Source organism: Thalia democratica, chromosome 5, assembly GCF_965202585.1.
Source record: "Thalia democratica chromosome 5, ktThaDemo2.hap1.1, whole genome shotgun sequence".
NCBI classification, from domain to species: domain Eukaryota; kingdom Metazoa; phylum Chordata; class Thaliacea; order Salpida; family Salpidae; genus Thalia; species Thalia democratica.
Window position 1 is genome coordinate 49,417,164 of NC_139169.1, and position 21,864 is coordinate 49,439,027.

Below are 21,864 nucleotides of genomic sequence, written 5' to 3' on the forward strand. Positions count from 1 at the left end.
TAATTTTATTTTCAAGTTTATTTGCGTTGTCCTTAGCAGCTATTCCTCTTGCTAATAATTCTTTCGTTGCTTCTAAATCAGACTGTTAAATTTCAATGAATAGTTAACAACAACTTTCATTTCTCTAAACTGTTTGATTTGAGTTAAGTAAATATAAATTTAAAACTTAAAAAAACTACAATGTTAATACTAAGAATATTGAAGAACTAGCCGCAAGGCTAAAAAAATTCTAAATAACCACTTAAATAACAAAAATTACTACTTTTGAACAAAATATTGAAACTGGATTAACTAAACCTCATTCTAGATCTAGAAAAAAAATTCCCTGAGATTTTCAAAAACTTCCCTGAAATTAAGAGAAAAAATCAAAACTTCCCTGAGTTTCCCTGAGTTAAAAGAAAAATGCCAAAATTCCCTGAATTTCCCTGAGATTTTCTACAGTTTGAAAATTCCCTGAGATTCCCTGAGTTCCCTGAGTGTGTGGCAACCCTGTAAGTGTTTGTCAAAGCTTGAACAGTAATAAATATAGAAATTAATCAATAGTGCATTGAGGTATCTAAATAAATTTAAAGTAGAAAAAAAATTTTATCTAATAAAATTCTTGTTATGCATCAATAAAGGCAATTAAACAATAAATGATAAATTTTTACCATTAAAAATGTACACTAAGCAATCTAGTGTACACAAAAACATTTTTTAATGTTGTACTGTACACAGTTTCTAAATATTTTCGAAACCACTGTGCTAGAGCACCTCAAGACTTCGTATCATTAAGTTACGGTTACAAAAATCCTATATGATTTCTATGATATGATAAGAGAGATGTTTATATGACAAAATAGAAATAAAGATTATTTTTCCAGGTTACTTATTTCTTTATTACTCTATATCATTGAGTTAATTACTCGTGAACCGATCTAACAGATATTGTTATTTAGTTTATACGCGGGCCTGGCAATTACTGACTATAACGCGCTGATTTAATAATATCGTTGATAGTTTCTTAAGCTAATGTTTAGAATAACTTGCTAATTAATAAAGTCGATTTATCAAATGTATATTAAACTTATACTATTATTGTAATAGATTATAAGTGTTGATTTAACCTAAGCTGCTGTTTATTAAGATAGGGTTATAAGCAGTTAGATACTTAAACTTATACTATTTATTGAAGTAGTAAGATTGTTAGAATGCTTAAACTACTTGTATAATGTAATCGAGTCTAAAAACTAAAAGGTTTATTAACAATGAACAAAAGTGCGACAAAATACAACAAACTGCTAAAAAACAACACAACATCAACTACTTTGACTTAAAAGTCAAGATGAAAAACAGTCCTCATACATCATTTTTTATAAAAAACTCTCAGTAATGAAATAAATACGACCCATGGCTGTAAGTCGCGACAAAACTAAAAGCAACTAAAACCTGTTTCAAGCGTAGCTTGAGTTTAAATACAAGATAGCTCTCTCGAAAGGAGAAAATGCAAATAGCATTACACTCGTTTTGTGCATTTTGTTTGCCTTTATTACACGGCTCCAAGATCTTTTGGTTACTTTATATCATTTACATATATTTAATTTTGATTAGCTGATTAAGGGGTAGTAGGATGCTTATTTTTCAACTACTTTGAATTTTCCGGCTGATTTTTTTTTTTTTGAAAATATCAAAGATAAAAAATATTTTACATGTGGCCAATTATCACACAAACCCATTGTGAACAATTTAAAACGACTTAAAGAAATTTTCATAGTGACGTTTCTTGTTTTTTGAAAAAAGTAACTGGAAATTCAAGAAAACATACAAAAAGTGATGACGATAAAATATTTTTAAAATGACAGCTTCAAATTTCTGTAAATTGTGCAAAATGTGTTTGTGTGATAATTGGCCACATGTAAATAAAAATTCAGCTTAATATTCAAAGGTTGCATTTTTTGGGTCTCATACATTTTGCATTGGGGTGGTTTTTAAAAAATCGGTTGGAGCCACGGTGAAAGTTTCTTTAAATCATCTTAAAACTTGCACAGGGTGTTTTTATGATATTTCCAAAACATAAAAAAATTCTAGCCGGAAAATCAAAAGTAGCTGTAAAAACAAGCACCCTAATATATAGTTATATAACTATACGTACATATATTTGTAAAATATGGTTAACAAAGTGTATATTTTTCGTTAAAGAAAGTATGTAAATAAAACTTGTCGTTTACTAGCTAGAAAACTTTTTAGCTAAATAAAATATCTAAATGACTTAAACTAACAAACTCTAAAATGTAATTTATAATAGTTGTTTTCAACTTATTTATTTTAACCTTGGTGATGTACTGCTGGCAAATCATATGTTCACCATGTTTAATGTCTTTGATAGATTTAGTTATAAAGATTCCTTTACCTTGACAGCCCGTCTCTGGCTTGCATATAAAAGTTTTATTCTTTTTTGTGCGACAGTACGCTTGAAAGTCGTTGTAACTAAAAAGTTATTAAATTTATTGTAGTTAATTCAGAGTTCTAAAATTTCAAAGAATAAGAATTATTTGAACTTACTTGTTAATCCTTAGTTACAACATAAATTTTAGTTTTGTATGAAATATTAAAGCTTGAGGATGGCTAAAAAGTTGTAGTTTTTAACCTTAAAAGATTTGATTTGAACTTGTAAAATTTTACAAAAGTTATATAAAGAAGATTCGCTTTGATTTTTGGATCATAACGGAACATTTTTAATCGAAGTTGCTAAGAAAAATGGTATAATAAAGAAATGGTGTAATAAAGATCAATAACCTTCATTGATAGTTTTACAGTAACTAGCTATTTTGAAAATTTGTCGATCTAATTCTAATCATTTTAAAAGTAATGAGAATATGTTATGTAAGATTGTTTCTAATTTCATGTAAAATGTATTTCTTCAACTTTAAACTGTTTTAAATTCTACTCATACTATTTTTTAATTTTTCACACAATTTTTTTACTTATTTATGCAAGGATTTTTTCCAAAACTTAAAGTCCCTAGCTTAAAACACTATAATAAAATATATAATCAGTAGGACTTTTAGTTCCGTCGATTTAAAATTGCTATTGAAAATTTTATAATTTTTTTTGAAAACTTAATTATATCTTGAAGTTTGGGCAAAAGTTTCTATAAAATTTAGCTTATAGATTATACGATAGGCTTTTTAATATAAGCAGGTATTGGTTTTTATGAAAAAGTTGCTTGAGTCCTTTTATGTATAACAATGAAATGTCGATACAACACATAAATATTGTAAACTAAATTATTCTCCAAGTAAGAGTTAAATCTAAAAGCAGAACAACAATGTAATAAGATTAAAGTTGAAAACTAATTACCCTTTTTTTTTAAATTTTCAATTGTTACGGAAAAATCTTGAAAGTTTTCAGTTAACTGAATTTAAACAAAAACAAGTTTAATATAAGCTTTACTTTTAAATGCTTAGTATTTGCAAATGAATACATCACAACAAAAACTGAACTAAAACAACTTATTTTTTAAATAATAAACAAAAGCAAAAACGTTAGGATAATCTACACAATGGTTGGATCTACACAGTGTTGGATATTTATCTGATATAGAATAAATACGAGATTATAAGTCAAAAAATTGATAAACTGTTTAAAAAACCAAGGGTCTTGCTATTTTTCGTGAGTTTTATTATTAGCAAAACTATTCAAGATATATATTAATTTAAACCAACTCAGCTGGAAGACACCAAGATTTGGGAAAACAGTTGTAATCTTTCGGAAACAATTTCTGTAATCTATTTAAATTTCGCGCAAGAAAATCTTTTCTGCATATTTCTGTCATGCCAGGAAAATGGTTAATTTTCTGAAATAAAATAAATATTTTTTCAAATTAAAATATTACTTTTCATAATCAACATATTTATTAGCTTACACTCAATTTCAGTTTATTTTTGTTATATTTTGCCAATTTTCAATTACTGATAAGTAATAATAGTAAATAATAATAAACTAAAGTTTTAATGGAACACCAGTTTCACTTGCAGTTAAGTTTAGTTGAATATAAAATTTTATAAAATAAAGTAACAGTAAAGAGAAAATTAAGAGTCCGATGCAACAAAAATAAAGTATCAATTAAGAGAAAAAACGCCTGATGACAATATCATGGAAAGATATACTATATATAAGCGTCTGTTGAAAAAGATTCAGTTTGATTGCAGTGAGATTCGAGTAAAAACCTTTCCAAATACAGCTCTAGAATTGAACTTAATTATTATTTATGTTGTTTATTGTAAAGATCTTTCTTCTAACAATGTTATTTTCTTAAAGGTGATTTATGATTTAAAGTTGAAGTACTTAACTTTTATTCCAGCTTTTACATTTGTAAAATATATTATTATAGATTTAAACATGTGTAAAGGTTTTGATTCTATTTAAAGTATTTTCTAAAGTATGATGCTCATTGTATTATTCTTAGATTGTGCATTTGATCTTTAATATAAAGCTTAACATAACCACTAATTGTCATGCCTTGTTTACAAATAATAGCTTTAGCTTTCATTTAGTTTAAATTAAATTATGGTTAATAGTGTGGGTATAAAGTACACTAAAATCATACAAGTTTATTAATCTAAGTAACCTACAATCTATATAGGGTTATAAAGCAATAATTCTGTAAAAACTAACCAACTGTATTTATTATATTTAAGCCTAAATTATTAACTATAATTTATATACAAATATACACTTTGTTTTCCAGGTATTATAGTAAACAAAAAAAATCTTTAAACTTATGGAATACAACCTTTATATAAATAAGTAGATATTTAAACACAGAGTTGCCAAATATTTTCAGAAAACTTTTTATAGGTTTTTTTAATTTCTTTTTTTGGTTTTTGAAAACACAAGTTTTTTATGTCCATTTTAATTTTTATTTGTGTAAAAACTGTCTTAAATAGTATAAAAATATTTGGAAGATACTGTAATGCTACTTCAAAAGTGTTTTATTATTAAATTAAAATGTGTACCAAAAAAATATTGTATATAATAGATTTTCCGTATCTAACTATAAATGTATTGTAAAAATTGTTTAAAGTCCAATGTTTTTCCAGGTTTTTTAGTGATTTTTGTTCAAAATTCGAGGTTTTTCAAGTTTTTTTTTTAAACTGATCAAATTCGAAGTTTTTCTACGATCCAGGGTTTTTGGCAACCGTATAAAGATCTATTAAAGTTGTCTATTGTTATTTGTTCTATCATATTATAAAGATTTTAGTGTTTTTTTGTCTTTATGTTTTTTTTTAATATAAACAATTAGTTTCCTTATTTTTACTCTATTAATAAAACCCTGATGGAGTAGAGAATTATAATGATTGTAAAAATAAAATAAAAGAAAGCTGAGTTCGGTTTCACATTGATTATATCAAAAGTTTATCTATTACTAAATTTTTATGCTAAAATATTAATTAACTCAGAAATATTCATTAAATAGTTTTGAAATATTTAGCAGTTTCAACAAACCATATAAAAAAAACAATTCAAATAAAGAATCAAATTTTAAAAAGCATACCACCATTGAAGAGCTTTTTTACTAACAAAAGCTTAAATAAAATTCAACGAAATGAGTTTTTGACTTTGTACACTATTATAATTAAACATATGCAAACAAATCTTATACTATAACTTGAATTTTTATAAGTTATTGCCTGATTGAAAACTGTTTAAAGGATTTTTTTATAACTAAAAAATAATTGAAAAGCATAACTATACAAAAATTAGTATATTTTTAATTAAACTAAAAGTCATTAAAACACACTTTAATTAAATGCAAGTCAGTAAATTTTAAAATAAAATCAATAAAAGCATAATTCTTGGGACACGTTCAAAATCCACCCAGTCAAATTTGAGATCCGCTTACTGATCGAGGGTAAGGGTTAGGGGTAACAGTGATAGTGAAAAATAGACAAAAATAAAGAAAATATGAATAAAAATCGGGTTGATTTTAAACGCGGGTGGATTTTGATAGTATACCTAATTCTTAACCTTTACGAAAATACTATAATAGGTGATTTTTATTAAGTACATCAACAAACTTGAAAACGCTTCATATCCATCACTCTTTCAAGAGTGACAGAGTAGTCTGTCCAAAAAATGGTCCAATCACTAACGTCTTCTACTTCTTTAAACCCCAATCTTCGTGAAACTCTTCTTACTGTATGTTAAGTACTTTCATTTACTAATTTATAACAAAAGCTGATTTCATATATCAAATATGTTGTAATTATAAAATTTAAATCTCCAAATAACAGTTTTCCAGCATTTTTTTTTTGAAATAATAATAGTTCTAGTATTTAAATTGGATGGCAACGACTTTGGGAAACCTTATCTAAAAATTTCATGATTTATTATAGTAATTTTAAAGATAAAACTTTCTGCACATTTAAAGTTAAATTTTAAATTCATATAATATAAAGCAAATTATACAGTAATCTTCCTTTATTCTACCAACATATGTTTCTGTGTGTCAACGAATCAACACACTTCAACTGGGTTGTTAATAGGAAAGATAACCCAGTTATCTTAACAACCCAGTTGAAGTGTGTTGATTCGTTGACACACAGAAACATATGTTGGTAGAATAAAGGAAGATTACTGTATAATTTGTTTTTATTTATATTCCAGTGAAGTTACTTTACTAGGATCTTTTGTTAGCAAACAATTAAAACTATATTTTGAACAGTTATAATATAAAGCGTTATATATAACTCAAAAAATATTTTATAATACTTTTTAAATAGTAATCATCAAGAGTTGTTCTAAGTAACTCAAAAATCAATTCAAGATTTTAATTTTTAACATACTTTACATTACTATAACAGGGTGGCCAAATGTTTTTTGCAATTTTCTACAGGTTTTCAAAATTTTATACAGGTTTTTCAGAATTTCTTCTAGGTTGTTGAATGCACATCTTTTTTGACCATTTTTAGTAGTAAACTAACCTTAAGTTAAAAAGTTTTTTTTTTTGATAGATTTAAACTACTTAAACTATACAGTATTCCTATTATTTAATTTTTGTTTTTTTGTGTAATTTTAATTATGTACTGGCATCTTCAAATTGTTGATACTGATAGCCTCTCTAATGTATTTATTGCTTTAAACAAAAATAATTTTTGTTAAACATGAAATCTATTTCAAGTTTTATCTTTGGTTAACTTATGATATATATTTTGTTAAGTTACAGTGTTTTGGTGAACTAATAGAATTTATGAAAAAGAAAAAAAAAAAGCCTAAAGTGTATAATGCATAGATAATATGAATCTTAAAGAGTAACTAACCAACAAAAGGTAACAAGAACTTTAAATCAAAATGTATTATAACAACGCAGAGATATTAGATTACTTTTTTTACAACGTGTATGGTTTTATCATAGTTCAAATACAAACTATTAACCATAAATAAATAAAAAACATTTTTGTTTTGATTTATGCAAATTAGTTGCAGATTGCTTTTCAAGATTTTTAAGACATTCATTTTTTTATTTATTTAAACTTTGCTATTAAAAGAAATTTTAGCCACCCTGATTAAAATAAAATTATATAACATTGAATTTTAAATATAAAGTAATAATTAAACCTGTATATTACAAAAAATTTGAAATTTGTGCAACAAAATGTAAAAGGAAATATAAAATAAAGGGACAACTAAGTTTTAATTTTAAACTAATTTCGATAGATCTTTAGTTAATAGACAAAAGCTAAATTAATAATCAACGCAATTTCAAGAAAAAAAATTGTTTACAAAATTTAAAATAGAAAACTAACCACTTTCGTATCGACACATTGAGGTACAAATTGTAATTCTAAAAATATTTGATGTCAATCAATATCAAGTAACAAACTACAAATAGCCTAATTTGCATTATTTTACAAGCAGTGTATATTTTTATTGATATTTTTTTTTACAATTTAAAAATTTTATATTACTAAGAAAAGTTTCAATAATAGTTAGATAATGATAATTTCGAAAATAACCATTTCCAAAATGTATAACAGTTCTTAATTTTTAGATTTTCATCTTATAATTTTGTGTTGATAGAAATCTTAATTACTAAATTTAAATATGAATCACACATTTTGAATTTTGTTTACTAAAAGTATTTACTTCATAGACAGTCAATTTTGTAATACTGTGTAAAAACTTTGATTCTTAATTAATTAGTTCCTTACTGTTTAATTGCGTAGGGATTAAGGCATTTTTTTACAAAAATTAAAACTTGATCTTATATCAAAATACCATAGAATTTTTTTTCTCATTACAATCAAACTGAAAAAGTTCAAAAAAAAAGCTTTAAAAATGTAGGAGAAAACAGATGTTTTATGAAATAGTCTTTTTTGCCTTTCTAGCTTTGCCCTTCCATAAGAATCCTATTGAACTCTCTAATTTTGTCACCTTACATCTCAAAAGTTAGTTTTTATTATTTGCAACTTTTAGCTAATTTAAAGATCTTAAAGTCAACATGTAAAAAGGAGTGCCTAATCCCGACTAAGCACTTAATAATTACAAACAATGCAATTTTGAAAAAAACTTTTTAGTACTAATCTGAGTTATTTTTTAGTTTCGAACCATCTGAAGTGGTCTGACTAGGTGGCAATCATACTAAAAAATGTTGAATTGAAAATTAAAAAAATAAACCTTATCTATTTGAAAATTAAAAATCTGTAAAGTTATTTACATAATTTTAAAATAAACAAACTATGTAAGTCATAAGATATATCAATAATTTTTATGTGGTCTTAAATCAGGGCTTAAAAAACTTATTTTCATGAACGCCCCTTGTTCAAAAAATTTAAAAAAAAAGGCGCTTAAAGCTGTAAGCATAAAACAAAAGCTCCGTATAATAACAATATAAGTTTAAGTTAGTAAAAAATAAATAATTAAATAAAATATATACTGCAGAAACTAAGTAAAAAAATAAATCTTAATCATAGTTTGATTACTATGTCAGACTATTGATAAACTTAATGATTTTTTTGTCATTTGATAAAATCATTATTTTTGAAAACAGTTTGGTTGCTTACCAACTAAATTCAAAAAAGTCAGAAAAATAGTGTTTTTTTTTAAGTTTTAAATATAAACATCTTGGCTTTATAAAGAATTGATTATTGCAAAACAGATCTTAATTATTTTTAATAAAATTTATGCTTGTTAAGTAGTGTGTAAAGTACATAATCTAAAATTTAATTTTCATTAGCTATTGAAGACTTATTTCTAAAACTAAAATATTTAAACTACCTTTTCTTTTTCTTTTTTTTCTTTTTTTTTGTTAAAGGAACGGCAAGCGGTAGGGTTTTTGTATCAGTATGTAAATTAGTTGAAGTTTCTTTAAAACTTTCATCACTATTTACTTCAAAACTCACATCGTCATCTGTATAGTAAAAATATGTTGAAAATAAAAACACCTTTTGGGAGAAGTTTTTTAAGAATAAAAAATTGTGATGAGTTGATAACAACAAAAATACTTGAGTGTACGAATTTTTGTAGGAATACTTTTTTTGTTTATTTTCAAAACTAAAAAATTTTAGTCTTAAATTTGACGATCTCTTACAACGGATTTTTTCTAAAAATTGTGAGAAAAATTTCTAAAAACTTAAGGTATTTATCTATAAATTCTAATTAAGAGGTTTTAATGAGGGCTGTGTAAATCTTTAGTTGTTTTTTAAAACTATGTACCAAACACTTAGCAACTTAGCTAGTTCATTTAAAAAAAATATTTATTTACTTTGGGATCTTAGTACCTTTTAGGAACTTACATTATAAAAGTAATTAATAAATATATAATCACTAATGGGTACACAACTAAACCAATTCTGATTATTCAGTTTCAAGTTAAAAGTTTGATAATTCAAACTTGGCTATTCTAAACCAAGCAAACACAAATAACTATTCAAATTTATAAAATTCAAGTTAAAGCATTTTAAACTACACTTTTTTGATACAAAACAGAACTAGACAGAGTTATCAATCCTTGGTGGGAGAATATGAATTTGTCTACGATTATAAACACTGAGTCAATTGGACTCTACAGAGATGATGGACTTGCTGTTATCAATCAAACAAATAAGAGTAATATTTGCAAAATAAAAAACAAAATTACAAGAAAACTAGCAGACATAGGATTCGACATTACAATTAGCGCAGGTGAAACCTCCACCAACTTCTTAGACATACATTTAAACCTCCTAACTGATGATTATTGCCCATATGTAAAGCCAAACGCAAAGACCATCTATATTGACAAAGATTCTAACCATCCTAGAACAATTAAGAAAAATATCCCAAAAATGATCGAAAATAGAATTTCAAAACTAACAAAAAGCAAAGTATCATTTGATAACGCGAAACAAATCTACCAAAACGCTTTAAGCAAAAGCAACTTCCATCATAAGCTCGAATATAATCCAACAATTAATAACAACAAAGCAAAAAACAGAAAAAGAAAATGTATATTTTACAACCCACCTTTCTGTGAATCAGTGAAAACCAAATTTGGAAACCTCTTTTTAAAACTGCTTGACAAGCACTTCCCACAATCAACAGAATTACACAAAATCTTCAATAGAAGTTCCACCAAGATATCATACTGTTGTTCCCCAAACATTAAAGCACTAATAAGTGGACATAATAAGAAACTGCTAGAAAAACCACAAATAGAACCGAAGCTATGCAACTGCAGAAACAGAGAGCAATGTCCAGTAATGAATAAATGTAAATTAGAAAATGTAATATACGAAGCAATCGTCTCATCTGAGAAAAATGAGAGAATGTCATATATTGGATCCACCCGAAGAGCATTCAAAAATAGATTGTACGAACATAGAGTATCATTTCCAAAACCCAACAAGAAGAAGCCCGCCAACTGTACACAACTCGCCAACTACATGTGGAAATTATATAAAAAAGGCGAGAAATCCACTATTGAATGGAAAATTCTCAGACAGACAAAAAGCAGATTTAAACCAAACTTCATGTGCTTGATATGTAACCTTGAAAGACTGTTTATAGCAAATGCTAACCAGAGAAAAATCCTTAATAAAAGAAATGAACTAGTCACGCAATGCCCTCATTACCCTAAGGAATACTTTTAGTTTATTTTTTATCGCATTAACTTAGTTTATTTAGTTTATTTTATTCTATTTAATTATATTGTTACATTGTATTTATGTTTGTATTGTGTAAAGATTTTGTTTTAAAGTTACAACATTCCCGTAAAAAGACCATTTCTGTTTTCTAAAAATCCCCTATAAATCTTAGTATTTACATTTTTTCAAAATCCTAATATATTAAATGCTTAGTAAATAAATTTTCAAAATATATAAAATCTATAGTTGATAAATTATTTAAACTAAACTTACCTATATTTCATTTTAATTTAACTTAACTTTAAAATTTAACTTTTGTAAACTACATATTATTTAAAACTCATATTTCAAATGTAAATATTATTTTCATTTATGTGTGTATTTTTATTTTCCAATTCATCGCCCTGTATACTTTTGTTTTCAGATTTTTTTAGCGTCTGATGAACTGCTCTGCAGGGAAACGGCGTAACGCAATAAAAGTTTAACAATAAATTTATATAATTTTAAACTACACAGCATAAATAGAATTTAGTTAACAACAAACAAAATTATTTTTTGTCAAACTTAAAAAATTTAAAATATTAAATTTCAGAATGTTTAAGTTTCTACTATATAAACTACAACAATTCCAAAGCAACACTTTAAATTATCAAACACTATAACTCAAAATCTGATAACTTCAACTACAACAAGTCAAACTTTGAAGACATACAAAATTGAAATACTTAAAAAGGGTTGGTACTCTTAAAGTAACTGCATAACTTTTAAACAGCTGCTTGATTTCACAGGCTTAGCTAAAATAGTTTCACCACTTTTACTATTTAATTTCTTTTAGGTGTATATTATTTCAACTGTTCTTTTAAAGATAAAAGTAACAAAACTAAAAACATTTAACAAAGCTGCAAACTATTTAAAATCTTTACTTTTTTTATTTAAATGAAACTTAAAAAGCAAGAACTATTGAGACTTTTATACAGCAACAATTACTGAACTCAATGACTCTGATTCCTTCTTTTTTTAAAGTTACCTTGAATACTGTCTAGAAGTAATAAAGTTTTCAATAACTAAGATAAATCTATAAAATATAAGATAAATTTGTAAAAACAGGGTAAATAGACTTTATGACCTTAGTCATGTTTTAACTCAACTAACTTATGTTGTTTTTTTTTTCAATTTTTGTAAAAAGTATAAAATATTTTCGTTTGAATATTAATGAGTATATTTAAATTTAAACTACAAAATAAAAACTATGTGAACTTTAAAAGTAACTGTATATAAATAAAATAAAAATAAAAAAAAACTATAAGCTTTTATCTTGATTTTAATAAAAACTAAATACTCTACAAACATAAAATACAAAATTGAACTAATTACATTGAAAACAAAATAAAACAATAAAACTTAATGTCATTTATATTTTGAGCACTAAAAGTGCCTTTTTTATGTGGACTTTTTTATTTTTTTTATCAGTGCCTAAATGTCAAAGTGAACTATATTTTAATCAAAACAAATAAAACATACATTTTTCTTTCAACATTAATGAAGAAAACATTAATTTAAAAATAATTTATATCATGGTTGCCACTTTCTGAGAGAAAAACATCTAAAGTAACCAAAAACTAGTCTGAGTTACATCAAGCTCGCTCGATTTGGCCTGAGCTTGATAGAAAATTGAAAATTTAATACATGGTTGCCACTCATCAAGCTAAGAAAATTTTCCTGACTTTTCCTGACTTTTTCCTGACTTTTTACCAAAATTTTCCTGACTTTTCTAAATCAAGCTCTTAAATTAAACATATTCTAAAATACATAATCTAACACTTAAAACTATATAAAGCTTTCAATCTAACTTTAATACAGGTTATAAACAATAGTTTTTTGCTGAATTCAATCATCAAACTTCCAGTACATCATTTAAACCATATGTGTATGATTGATGTTTGTAATAAACAGCCCTATCAGCAAAATACTTGTATTATTACCTTATAAACACAGCTTGTCTGAAAAAAGAAACATTTTTTTAGCAAATCCTAGCATAAATGTATCTAGATAAACAAACGACATATAAGGAACATTTTGCAGTTTATTAAAGGATATTTTACTAATTTATACCAGCTGAAGGCATTGGAAATAAAATTAAATATTTTTGTAAATTTCTAGGAAAATTTTGGAATTTTTTTCTGACTCTAAAGGACTTTTAATTAACTTTTACCACTTGAAGGCTTTGGATAAGAAGGAATTTTGTAAATTTTAACTGACAAAATCTGACTTTTTTTTTTAATCAAATTTCCTGACTTTTCCTGACTTTTTTTCAAAACCCCCCATTTTTTCCTGACTTTTCCTGACTTTTGTAATTTTTCTAAATTTTTCCTGACTTTTCCTGATTTCCTGACTTTTCCTGACCGAGTGGCAACCCTGTTAATATTACCCAAAAACTGTAAAAAAATAGCTTCAACTAAAATCAACTAATTACCTAAAAGTTCAAAATAAAAAAAACTAATGTAATAATATATACAGTTAGCAAACTAACAGTAAACAAACTAGCCTTAGTTATTCAGAGTAGCTTGAAAGTGTGGCAACCGTAATTTAAATAACATAGGGAAATAGTGATAACTAATAGTCTAAAAATTTTGTAATCAATAGAAAACTAATTCAATGTGTGAGCAATATTTTACACAATTGTAAACATTACAACAGTGACTATAACTTACAACTCAACAACTACCACTTTAGACCATTTTAACTAAATAAAAAAAGTTTATATTAAAAAAAATTTTAGATATAAAAAGCCTTTTTTTTTTAAATTGTCTTACTTTTTAATAAAATTAAAATTGTTTAGCATTCAAATAATTATTCAGATTCATAGAGAGTGTTAATAATTTACATATATTTATAGTTATTACTAACTATATAAAAGACTATTTTGCTTTTCTGATTTTGTATTTGAAACTGTGAGACCACCAACTTTGTCACCAAAGACTGATAAAGAAACAGCCGATTTAATTATACAGCTATCTTGAATGCAGTTGACCTTTTCTTTATGAGAGTTAGAACTAAGCACATCAAGGTATGAATAATTACATGATGAAGACACATTTAAGGATTCTTTTTTAAGCTGAGTGATTGTGCCTTGTTCAACTTCTACATTTTCCATCACTACAGCTTCCTTTTTATTTAACCATATGACATAGCTTAATGTATGATAGGTTATTCTACTAAGATTCTGTATGAATTTTTAGTTATTAAACAATGTATTAACTTTTTTTTTCATGACGACTAAATACCAAACTTTGGCAAATATTCTCCAGGTTTTTGAAATTATACATTGGGTCTTTTTTTAGTTTAAAATTAAGTCTAAAGTTAAAAAGTTATTTAGATAGTATAACAACATAGAAAAGATATTTTAAAGCTTCTTTAAACGCGTTTATAAATAAAATTATCTTTGATGATGACAAAAAATGTTTATCTGTACAATAGATTTTGTGTGCAAAATATAAATTTTACTAGTTAACATGTAAAAATTGTTTAAAATGCCAGGTTTTTTTCAAAGTCTCTCAAATTCAAGGTTTTTTAGCCTAAATTGTCAAATTCCAGGCTTTTGCAGGTTTTTTGGAAACCCTGTAAATAAGAAGAATTTGGTAAATTTAAATATTTTTTATCTCAGCAACAATATATTTATACAGCTTAAAAACTTTACAAACAAAGGTTTTTGAGATTGTTAAATTTGAATTCAAGAGGTCTCTAATAGGAGATATTAGCAGGAGGTTAGCAGCATTTATGTTATATCATATCTGATATTGGTAAAATAGTTCATTGGCTAGGTTCAAATAACTGTTTTGATACTTTTTAATAACTTTTGAGCTTTGAAACATTACATGTATGTTTCATAAGATAGTAACAAAAACATAAAAAAAAATATTTTTTAAAGTCTAAAGAACATACATGTAAAGTTTTAAAGCTTAAAAATAATTACAAAGTATCAAAACAGTTATTTGAACTTAGACAAAATCAAAACTCAGTTGATTTTTTTTTTGTAAGCCAATTGGTCAACTTGTCTTTTTTGTTAATAGTGTTTGTTGGTAAAAAATTCATCAGATAGTTATAAAAACATAAAATAAGTATTGTTTAATATATGTGTAAAGTTTTTAAGCTTAAAAGTAATTAAAAAGTATCAAAACAGTTATTTGAACCTAGAAAATAAACTGTTTAACCAATATCAGATATCATATATCATAAATGCTGCTAACTTCCTGCTAATATAGGAGATAAATATATAAAACAAAAAAACCGTTTTATCTAAAACATACTACAACAGTTTTAAAGCAAACATTTTTAAATTACTCTTTAGTTGATAGAATTATATAACAACATTTCTTATTAAAATTTAAGGGCATATGGGAGAGGAGAACACTCTTTTAACAAAATTTAACATAGGTTGATATATGAAATCTATATAATTTATAAGATGTAACGTTAAAAGGCGTTAAATCCTGGAGATCCTGATAAGCTAAGCTTATCGGAATATATACCACAGATGTTCTTGTGCTAAAACTTTATTTCAACTACAGCGTTTCACTGCTCTCAAATAAGTTTAAGAACAGATCTACAGAGTCTATAAAATATTAACACACATTAGAAAAAAAGCAGAAAAAGCATGTATAATTATGTAAAGTGTTTATGTAGGTAGTAACTATAAATGAACTTTATGGTTTAAAAACAAAGTTTGGGATAAAAACATAAAATTATATAAAATTGTCTATATATATATAGGAAAAATATATATACTACAAAAAATACAAATTTAATAAAAGTAGGCACTAACCTCAAAAAGCTCTAAGAATAGGCAAGTTTTTAAAATGAAAAGTAAATTGAGTTGTGCAGAATTGTTACGTCATAATAAATTTAACAAATTGGTCAATAATTTATACAGCTTAAAAACATGAAGTATTAATCTTGCTAGTGTTTGTGATTGTAATGTGAGTGTTGTGAAATAAATTAGTACGTAAGTAGACAGAGTTATTTAAAAGGTCTACTTTTATAGTTACTACCTACATAAACACTATACATAATTATACATGATTTTTCTGCTTTTTTTCTAATGTGTATTAATATTTTATAGACTCTGTAGATCTGTTCTTATATTTATTTGAGAGCAGTGAAACGCCGTGAGTTGAAATAAAGTTTTAGCACAAGAACATCTGTGGTATATAATTTATATATATTTATAAACTCTAAATCAGTTTTTATACAAATTTTGAGATATAGATATATTTGTTAAAAGTTTCCAATACAAACAGCTGGACCACATTTTTTTCTATAGTCAATTTTCTTGGAAATTTTAAAAATTACTGAAAATATATTTTATCCTTTAGTTTTTGAACTAGAAAAATCAAGTTTTTGGAAAGAAAGAAAGAAAAATGTGAACTCTCACAACTAAGGTCAATGGATTGGTGTGAAGAAAGACATTTCGGTCATCGAGCTGCACACCATTTACTTGTATCTAATTCTTTGAGCTAACTTTAAAACAATAATGAAAAAATAATAACAAAAACTTAGAAAGTAACAGTATATACAATAACTGTATGGAAACATTCATTTATAATCAGTTAGTCTTTGAATGTTAGAATTTTTACTATATTTTCAAATGATAGTTTTAAATTAAATAAAGAATAGATAGTACTTTATTCAATGTTTTATTTTTAATAAAAAAATGTGCATTGAAAATGTTTTCATATTAGTAATGGGTTTAAAGTAAAAATTTAAAGAAGATTGTTAAAAAAGGAAGATTAACATAGATTTTTAGTGAAATAGTCTCTTTTTTTTTGCTATTTTATTTGTGCCCTCTATTTAGAACCTATTGAACTTACTAGCTTTGATTGCTTATATATCTTATATGATTTTGAGTTTTAAATAAATGTATATGTGTTGACCACTGGGTTTTGATCTTGTTTTGGCTTTAAAATTCACAATGTGTGATCAGGAAATCAATTAAATTTAAATATTGACCAATAAAAATAGTTATTATTGCAATAAAACAATAAAATTAAAAGATCTAACAAACAAGAACTTTTGAAAAGGGTAGATTGAAAAATTTTAAGTTCACAAAAAATAAACTGCAAAATGAATTCTTGTCTCAAATTTTTATTTAAAACTAAAAGATGTTTATATCTTTATTTTTAAGTTGCTTAATAAAAACAATAAATTTGTTATATTTATAAATGTTTTTATTTTGATAATAACATGTTTTTGCTTTAAAATTTAAGTTAGTTTTAAACATTTGGCTTGAGCTAAATTGGAGTCAAAGTGTCTAGGCAACACTAATAATAAGGGTGTAATATCTAGCATTTTCTACAGACGGTTTATTATAAATTTTAACCCGAACAATTCCCACCCATTAAGTACCAAACAAATTAAGTCCCACCAAAATAAATTCCAATTTCTAACCTATTCAATCCAAATCCAATTAATTTTCATCTAATTTTTATTAAAAAGGTTTAATTTAAACTCAAATTAATTAGCAACGATTAATTTCTTCCCAAGTTAATTCCCACCCAAATTAATTCCAAACCATTTAATTCTAGGTCCGTTTTACTACCATCATTTAAAATATCTTAAATAGTTCAATTATCAATTCAAATTAAATAAAATCTTGTTAATGTTGTTTACTATCCGTTTAAATAAATAATTTAGATTAACTAATAATTAATAAAATTATTTCTATTTTAAGTTTTTTTCTGAAAGAACATAACTATCAAACTAAGTTAGAATTTTATTAGTAATAATTAAAATAAACTTAAACCCAATAACTTTTCATTTATTTAGATTTAAATAAACTATCGGTTATTTTATCTAATTTTTACCTGACTAATAAGTTAAACATCTTAATTCTTAAATAATTTATATTTCCATCATAGTTTATTGCTTTATTCTTATCCAAATAATATCCTTCAATATAAACTCGTGTACGAGTTCTAAAAGATTACAGTTTTGAATTTCAGCTGAGGCAAGTTTTATTCTAAGCTTAAAAATAAAAAAATCTTACTCGAACAGTTTACACTAAAATGAACTGCACGACCATTTAAATTAAATATTTCACTAATTGTAAGAACTAAAAAATATCTCGGCTTTACCGAAGATAACTGAAGACAATACAATACTACTAAGTCTTTAAATCTTTAAACACTTAATCAAACTTAGTTTGTACGACAGAATTGTTAGAACTTTTAAATTTGTACATTGATATACATTTTATTAATAATTAATATATATATATAATATATTAATTAAATAAAGTGTGTACGGTACGGCATAACTTTTAAAAGTAAAAATGTTCAAATGTAAGCCTAGTAAGCTAAATAATGTTTTAGTAAATAAAGTCCTTTTTATTTAATCCAACAATAGCTAGTTTTTACAAAATAACTAATGTAGGGAAAACAATAAGATGAAGTTTGAACGATATTAAAATGCTCGATGTATACTACACATATCAAAAACATATGAGCTTATACAAATTTGGTTAGTACTTCACTTTATTATAAACTTTATGAAACTTTGTCATGTTATTCTTATAAGCTTGATGAAATACAAAAATAAAACTTATTGTTTTTAATACTTGAATAATTAGATAGCTTCAAATAACGCGTGTTTTAGTACTTTTAGACCTTAATAAAAAAAAACACGTAAGCTTATACAAGATTGGCTAGTACTTTATTTTATTATAAACTTTATGAAAATTTGTGATGTTATTCTTATAACCTTAATGAAATACAAGCAACAAGTTTAAACTCATTAGTTTTAATACTTGAATAGTTAGAGACCTTCAAAAAACGCGTGTTTTGGTACTTTAGCCCTAGGACCTTTGCCCCAGGTCTAATCAATGGTCTACATAAGAAAATAACTCTTTTTCTTTTTGATAAGATTTACTTATTAATTGGTTGATAGTTTTTTGGATAATTTTTGAGATTTATTTGACATACGGTAATAAAAAAACAATTGATCATTTCTTTGGTCCTGTTGGCTTTGTTTTATTTAAAATTTTTAGGTGTAATTTATTAACTTTGTTTACAAGTTCTTGTGGATAGCAATTTTTATTTTATATTTATTTCATCAGCAAATAATTCTTTTGAACAAATTTAATGTGCACGATGGCAAAGTGTTCTTATCAAATTTGTCTTCTTTTTTATTCTACAAAATGAGTGAGAATTTAATTAAATAGTATCCCGTAAAAGTTTTCCTTATATATACAGATGTCAAAAAATCATTCTTGTGTTATAAGCTAAAACTTCGAGAAAAGCCAATTCATTGTTGTTTTATTACTTAATGTAAATGTTATTGATGAATGTGTTTTGTTCAAAACACAAAGGATTCATCAATATTTTTCCTATCTTTTCCTAACAAAAAATATTTCAACTTGTACTTAGAGATTATTTTTCTTTATATTAAGCTCATGAGTATATCAGACAAAGTTAGCCCTTTAAATTTAGTAAGATTGTAATTAAAACTACTTATGTATTGTTAATTATCCTTTGATTATTATTATTACTCGTAAATTGATCACCTTTTGATTATATATGCTAGATTCGAAAGTTTGTTTAAGTTGCACGAAATACACTTTGTTATAAAAATTTAATTATTGTGCATCTTTCAAATAAATTATTTCATATTAAACAAGATGAATCCTTTACCCAAGAATAGTAACTTCAGTGCTTTTAATCAGTGCTTCCTCGCTTATCCGGCCACGTTGGGCAAGATTTTTTGTAAATAAGATCGGAATAGCCATCGGCTAGATAAAAACAAAATATTTTTTTTAGTCCACTCATTATTATTATTTAATGCATAAAACAAAACGTACACTTAATTATCTGTTAATTTAATCTATTTAAAATTTCGTTCAACGATACAAGAATGTTTTTTTTTTCAGTCGGCCGGTTGTGTAATAATGCTAAGGTATGTTTTGGAAAAATTGTTAAATGCAACCCGATTTCATCGCAATTAAAAGTATGATGTTTGGAGTAACCAACGGTTTAATACTTTTATATTTGAACAGCTTTTTCCGGTGCATAACTTATTAGAAATATATAACAGAATACATTTCATTTTCTTTAAATTTATTTAAGTACTTTCGTAGTAAGGCTCATCAGAAATAGTTTCTTACTGAATTGGAATGAATACAAATTGAAATAAAATCATACTGAAGTTTGAAGTTTTAAGATATTAAATGGCGTATTAATCAAATGTTAAAAATTAAATAAGTGCTAATGCTAAACAAAATTGGTATACAATAAAACTCGTTAGAATTAATTGGTTAAATTTTTATATGTGTTTAATGCGAAAAATATGAATTATAACATTAAGTTTAAATTTTTAAGAATTATCACGTTACTAAAAACTGCTTGCTTAGTTATTGAAAATAAAAAGGAACATGTAAAAATAGATGATTCTCTCACAACTTTAAGTAGAAATTTGTTATTTGAAAGTTATTTTAAAGTTAACTTTAAAAAACATTATACTTTTGAAATGTAAATTAAAATTAAAATGAGTATGTAAGAAATAGTGACATTTTCACAAATGTAAGTAAATTTATTTTTTATAGTTATTAACATTGAAACTTAATACGATTTAAGGTAAATGAAGACGAAAATGAATTTATATCGAAAGATGATTCCTTCCATGATGTAAGTAAAAAGTTTATTAATTTGTAGTTACTAAATTTAAAACTTAATATACTTTTAAAAGGTAAATGAAAACGGAAATGATTGTATAACAAGAAATGATTCTTTCAATAGTGTGAGATGCCACGAAGTGCTGTATACTTATCATTTATCAATTATAGTTTAAGATAATTAAAGCTATAGAAACTTGAAGTAATATATATCTACAAAATATTTATGATAGTTAAATCTATGATACAACATAAGTAACGTTTGATACAACTTAAAACAACAAACTTAAAATTTAGTTTTAAAAACACAAAAGCACAAAACAAAAATTGCTACAAAAATTAAAACCTGTTTTACAAAGTGTTTTAAAAAAACAGGTTTTTAAAACCTGTTTAAAAAAAAACCGAAAAGTGACATGTGTTAATGAAAAAAAAAAAAAACTTTTAGAGATTATTGCTTTTTTATAGACAGTTAAATATATTGAAGATGGAAAGAATGAAAATAGTTGCAACGAATTTATAAATGATTTCGTGAAAAACTATTATAAGGTGAACAGTCATGTTAATATAAATACATTTTAACTAAGCTATTCTTAAATCCTTTTTTTAACTTTACTGTAATTAAAAATCTTTCATAGTGAAGCTGAAGACAAAAATTATTCACCTTCAAGTACACTTACTACAAAAATTTTTAGCTTTTGTTAATATAAAAATAAAATTATTAACTAACTATGACTGAATTTCCTCATTCTAATAGAAAAATTAGAAGTGTACATTTGAATTTAACAACGTTTTTATCTTTAATTTCACCGAGTCAATTCTTGGTTCTACGAAAGATACAAAATGTTTTACACTACCATTTAACTTCATCTGAGTTAAAGCAGTTTTTTATTGTTGACAAATTAAAATTTAAAGAAGGGTTTAGAATTAACATGAGAAATGTTTTTGCCTTAGAAAATACGTTTTGCATTCTAAAGTTTAATTACTGCCACTTAAAAAAGTTCAACTCTAAAAATAAAAAATGTTCTTTGTTTGTAGCTCGTGGATGTTGTAAAACTCAAAATTAGTTTTAAAGTTAAAGTAGTTATAAATTAATTAAGC

The 21,864-nt window shown here is 24.9% G+C and overlaps 1 protein-coding gene across 2 annotated transcripts in view; it reads right to left on the minus strand.

The window, feature by feature from the left end:
• Window positions 1–14,319, minus strand: part of LOC145835346 (tubulin polyglutamylase ttll6-like) — a 41,721-nt gene extending 27,402 nt beyond the window's left edge. For both annotated transcript variants that reach the window (XM_082942897.1, XM_082942898.1), the window contains exons 1-6: window positions 14,013–14,319; window positions 9,259–9,391; window positions 7,788–7,825; window positions 6,060–6,178; window positions 3,705–3,835; window positions 2,310–2,466 (exon numbers count right to left, since the gene is read on the minus strand). In XM_082942897.1, the coding sequence (XP_082799023.1) occupies window positions 2,310–2,466; window positions 3,705–3,835; window positions 6,060–6,178; window positions 7,788–7,825; window positions 9,259–9,391; window positions 14,013–14,259 (825 nt within the window). In that variant the 5' untranslated portion in view covers window positions 14,260–14,319. The remainder of the gene's footprint in view (window positions 1–2,309; window positions 2,467–3,704; window positions 3,836–6,059; window positions 6,179–7,787; window positions 7,826–9,258; window positions 9,392–14,012) is intronic.
• Between the last annotated feature and the right edge of the window lie 7,545 nt (window positions 14,320–21,864).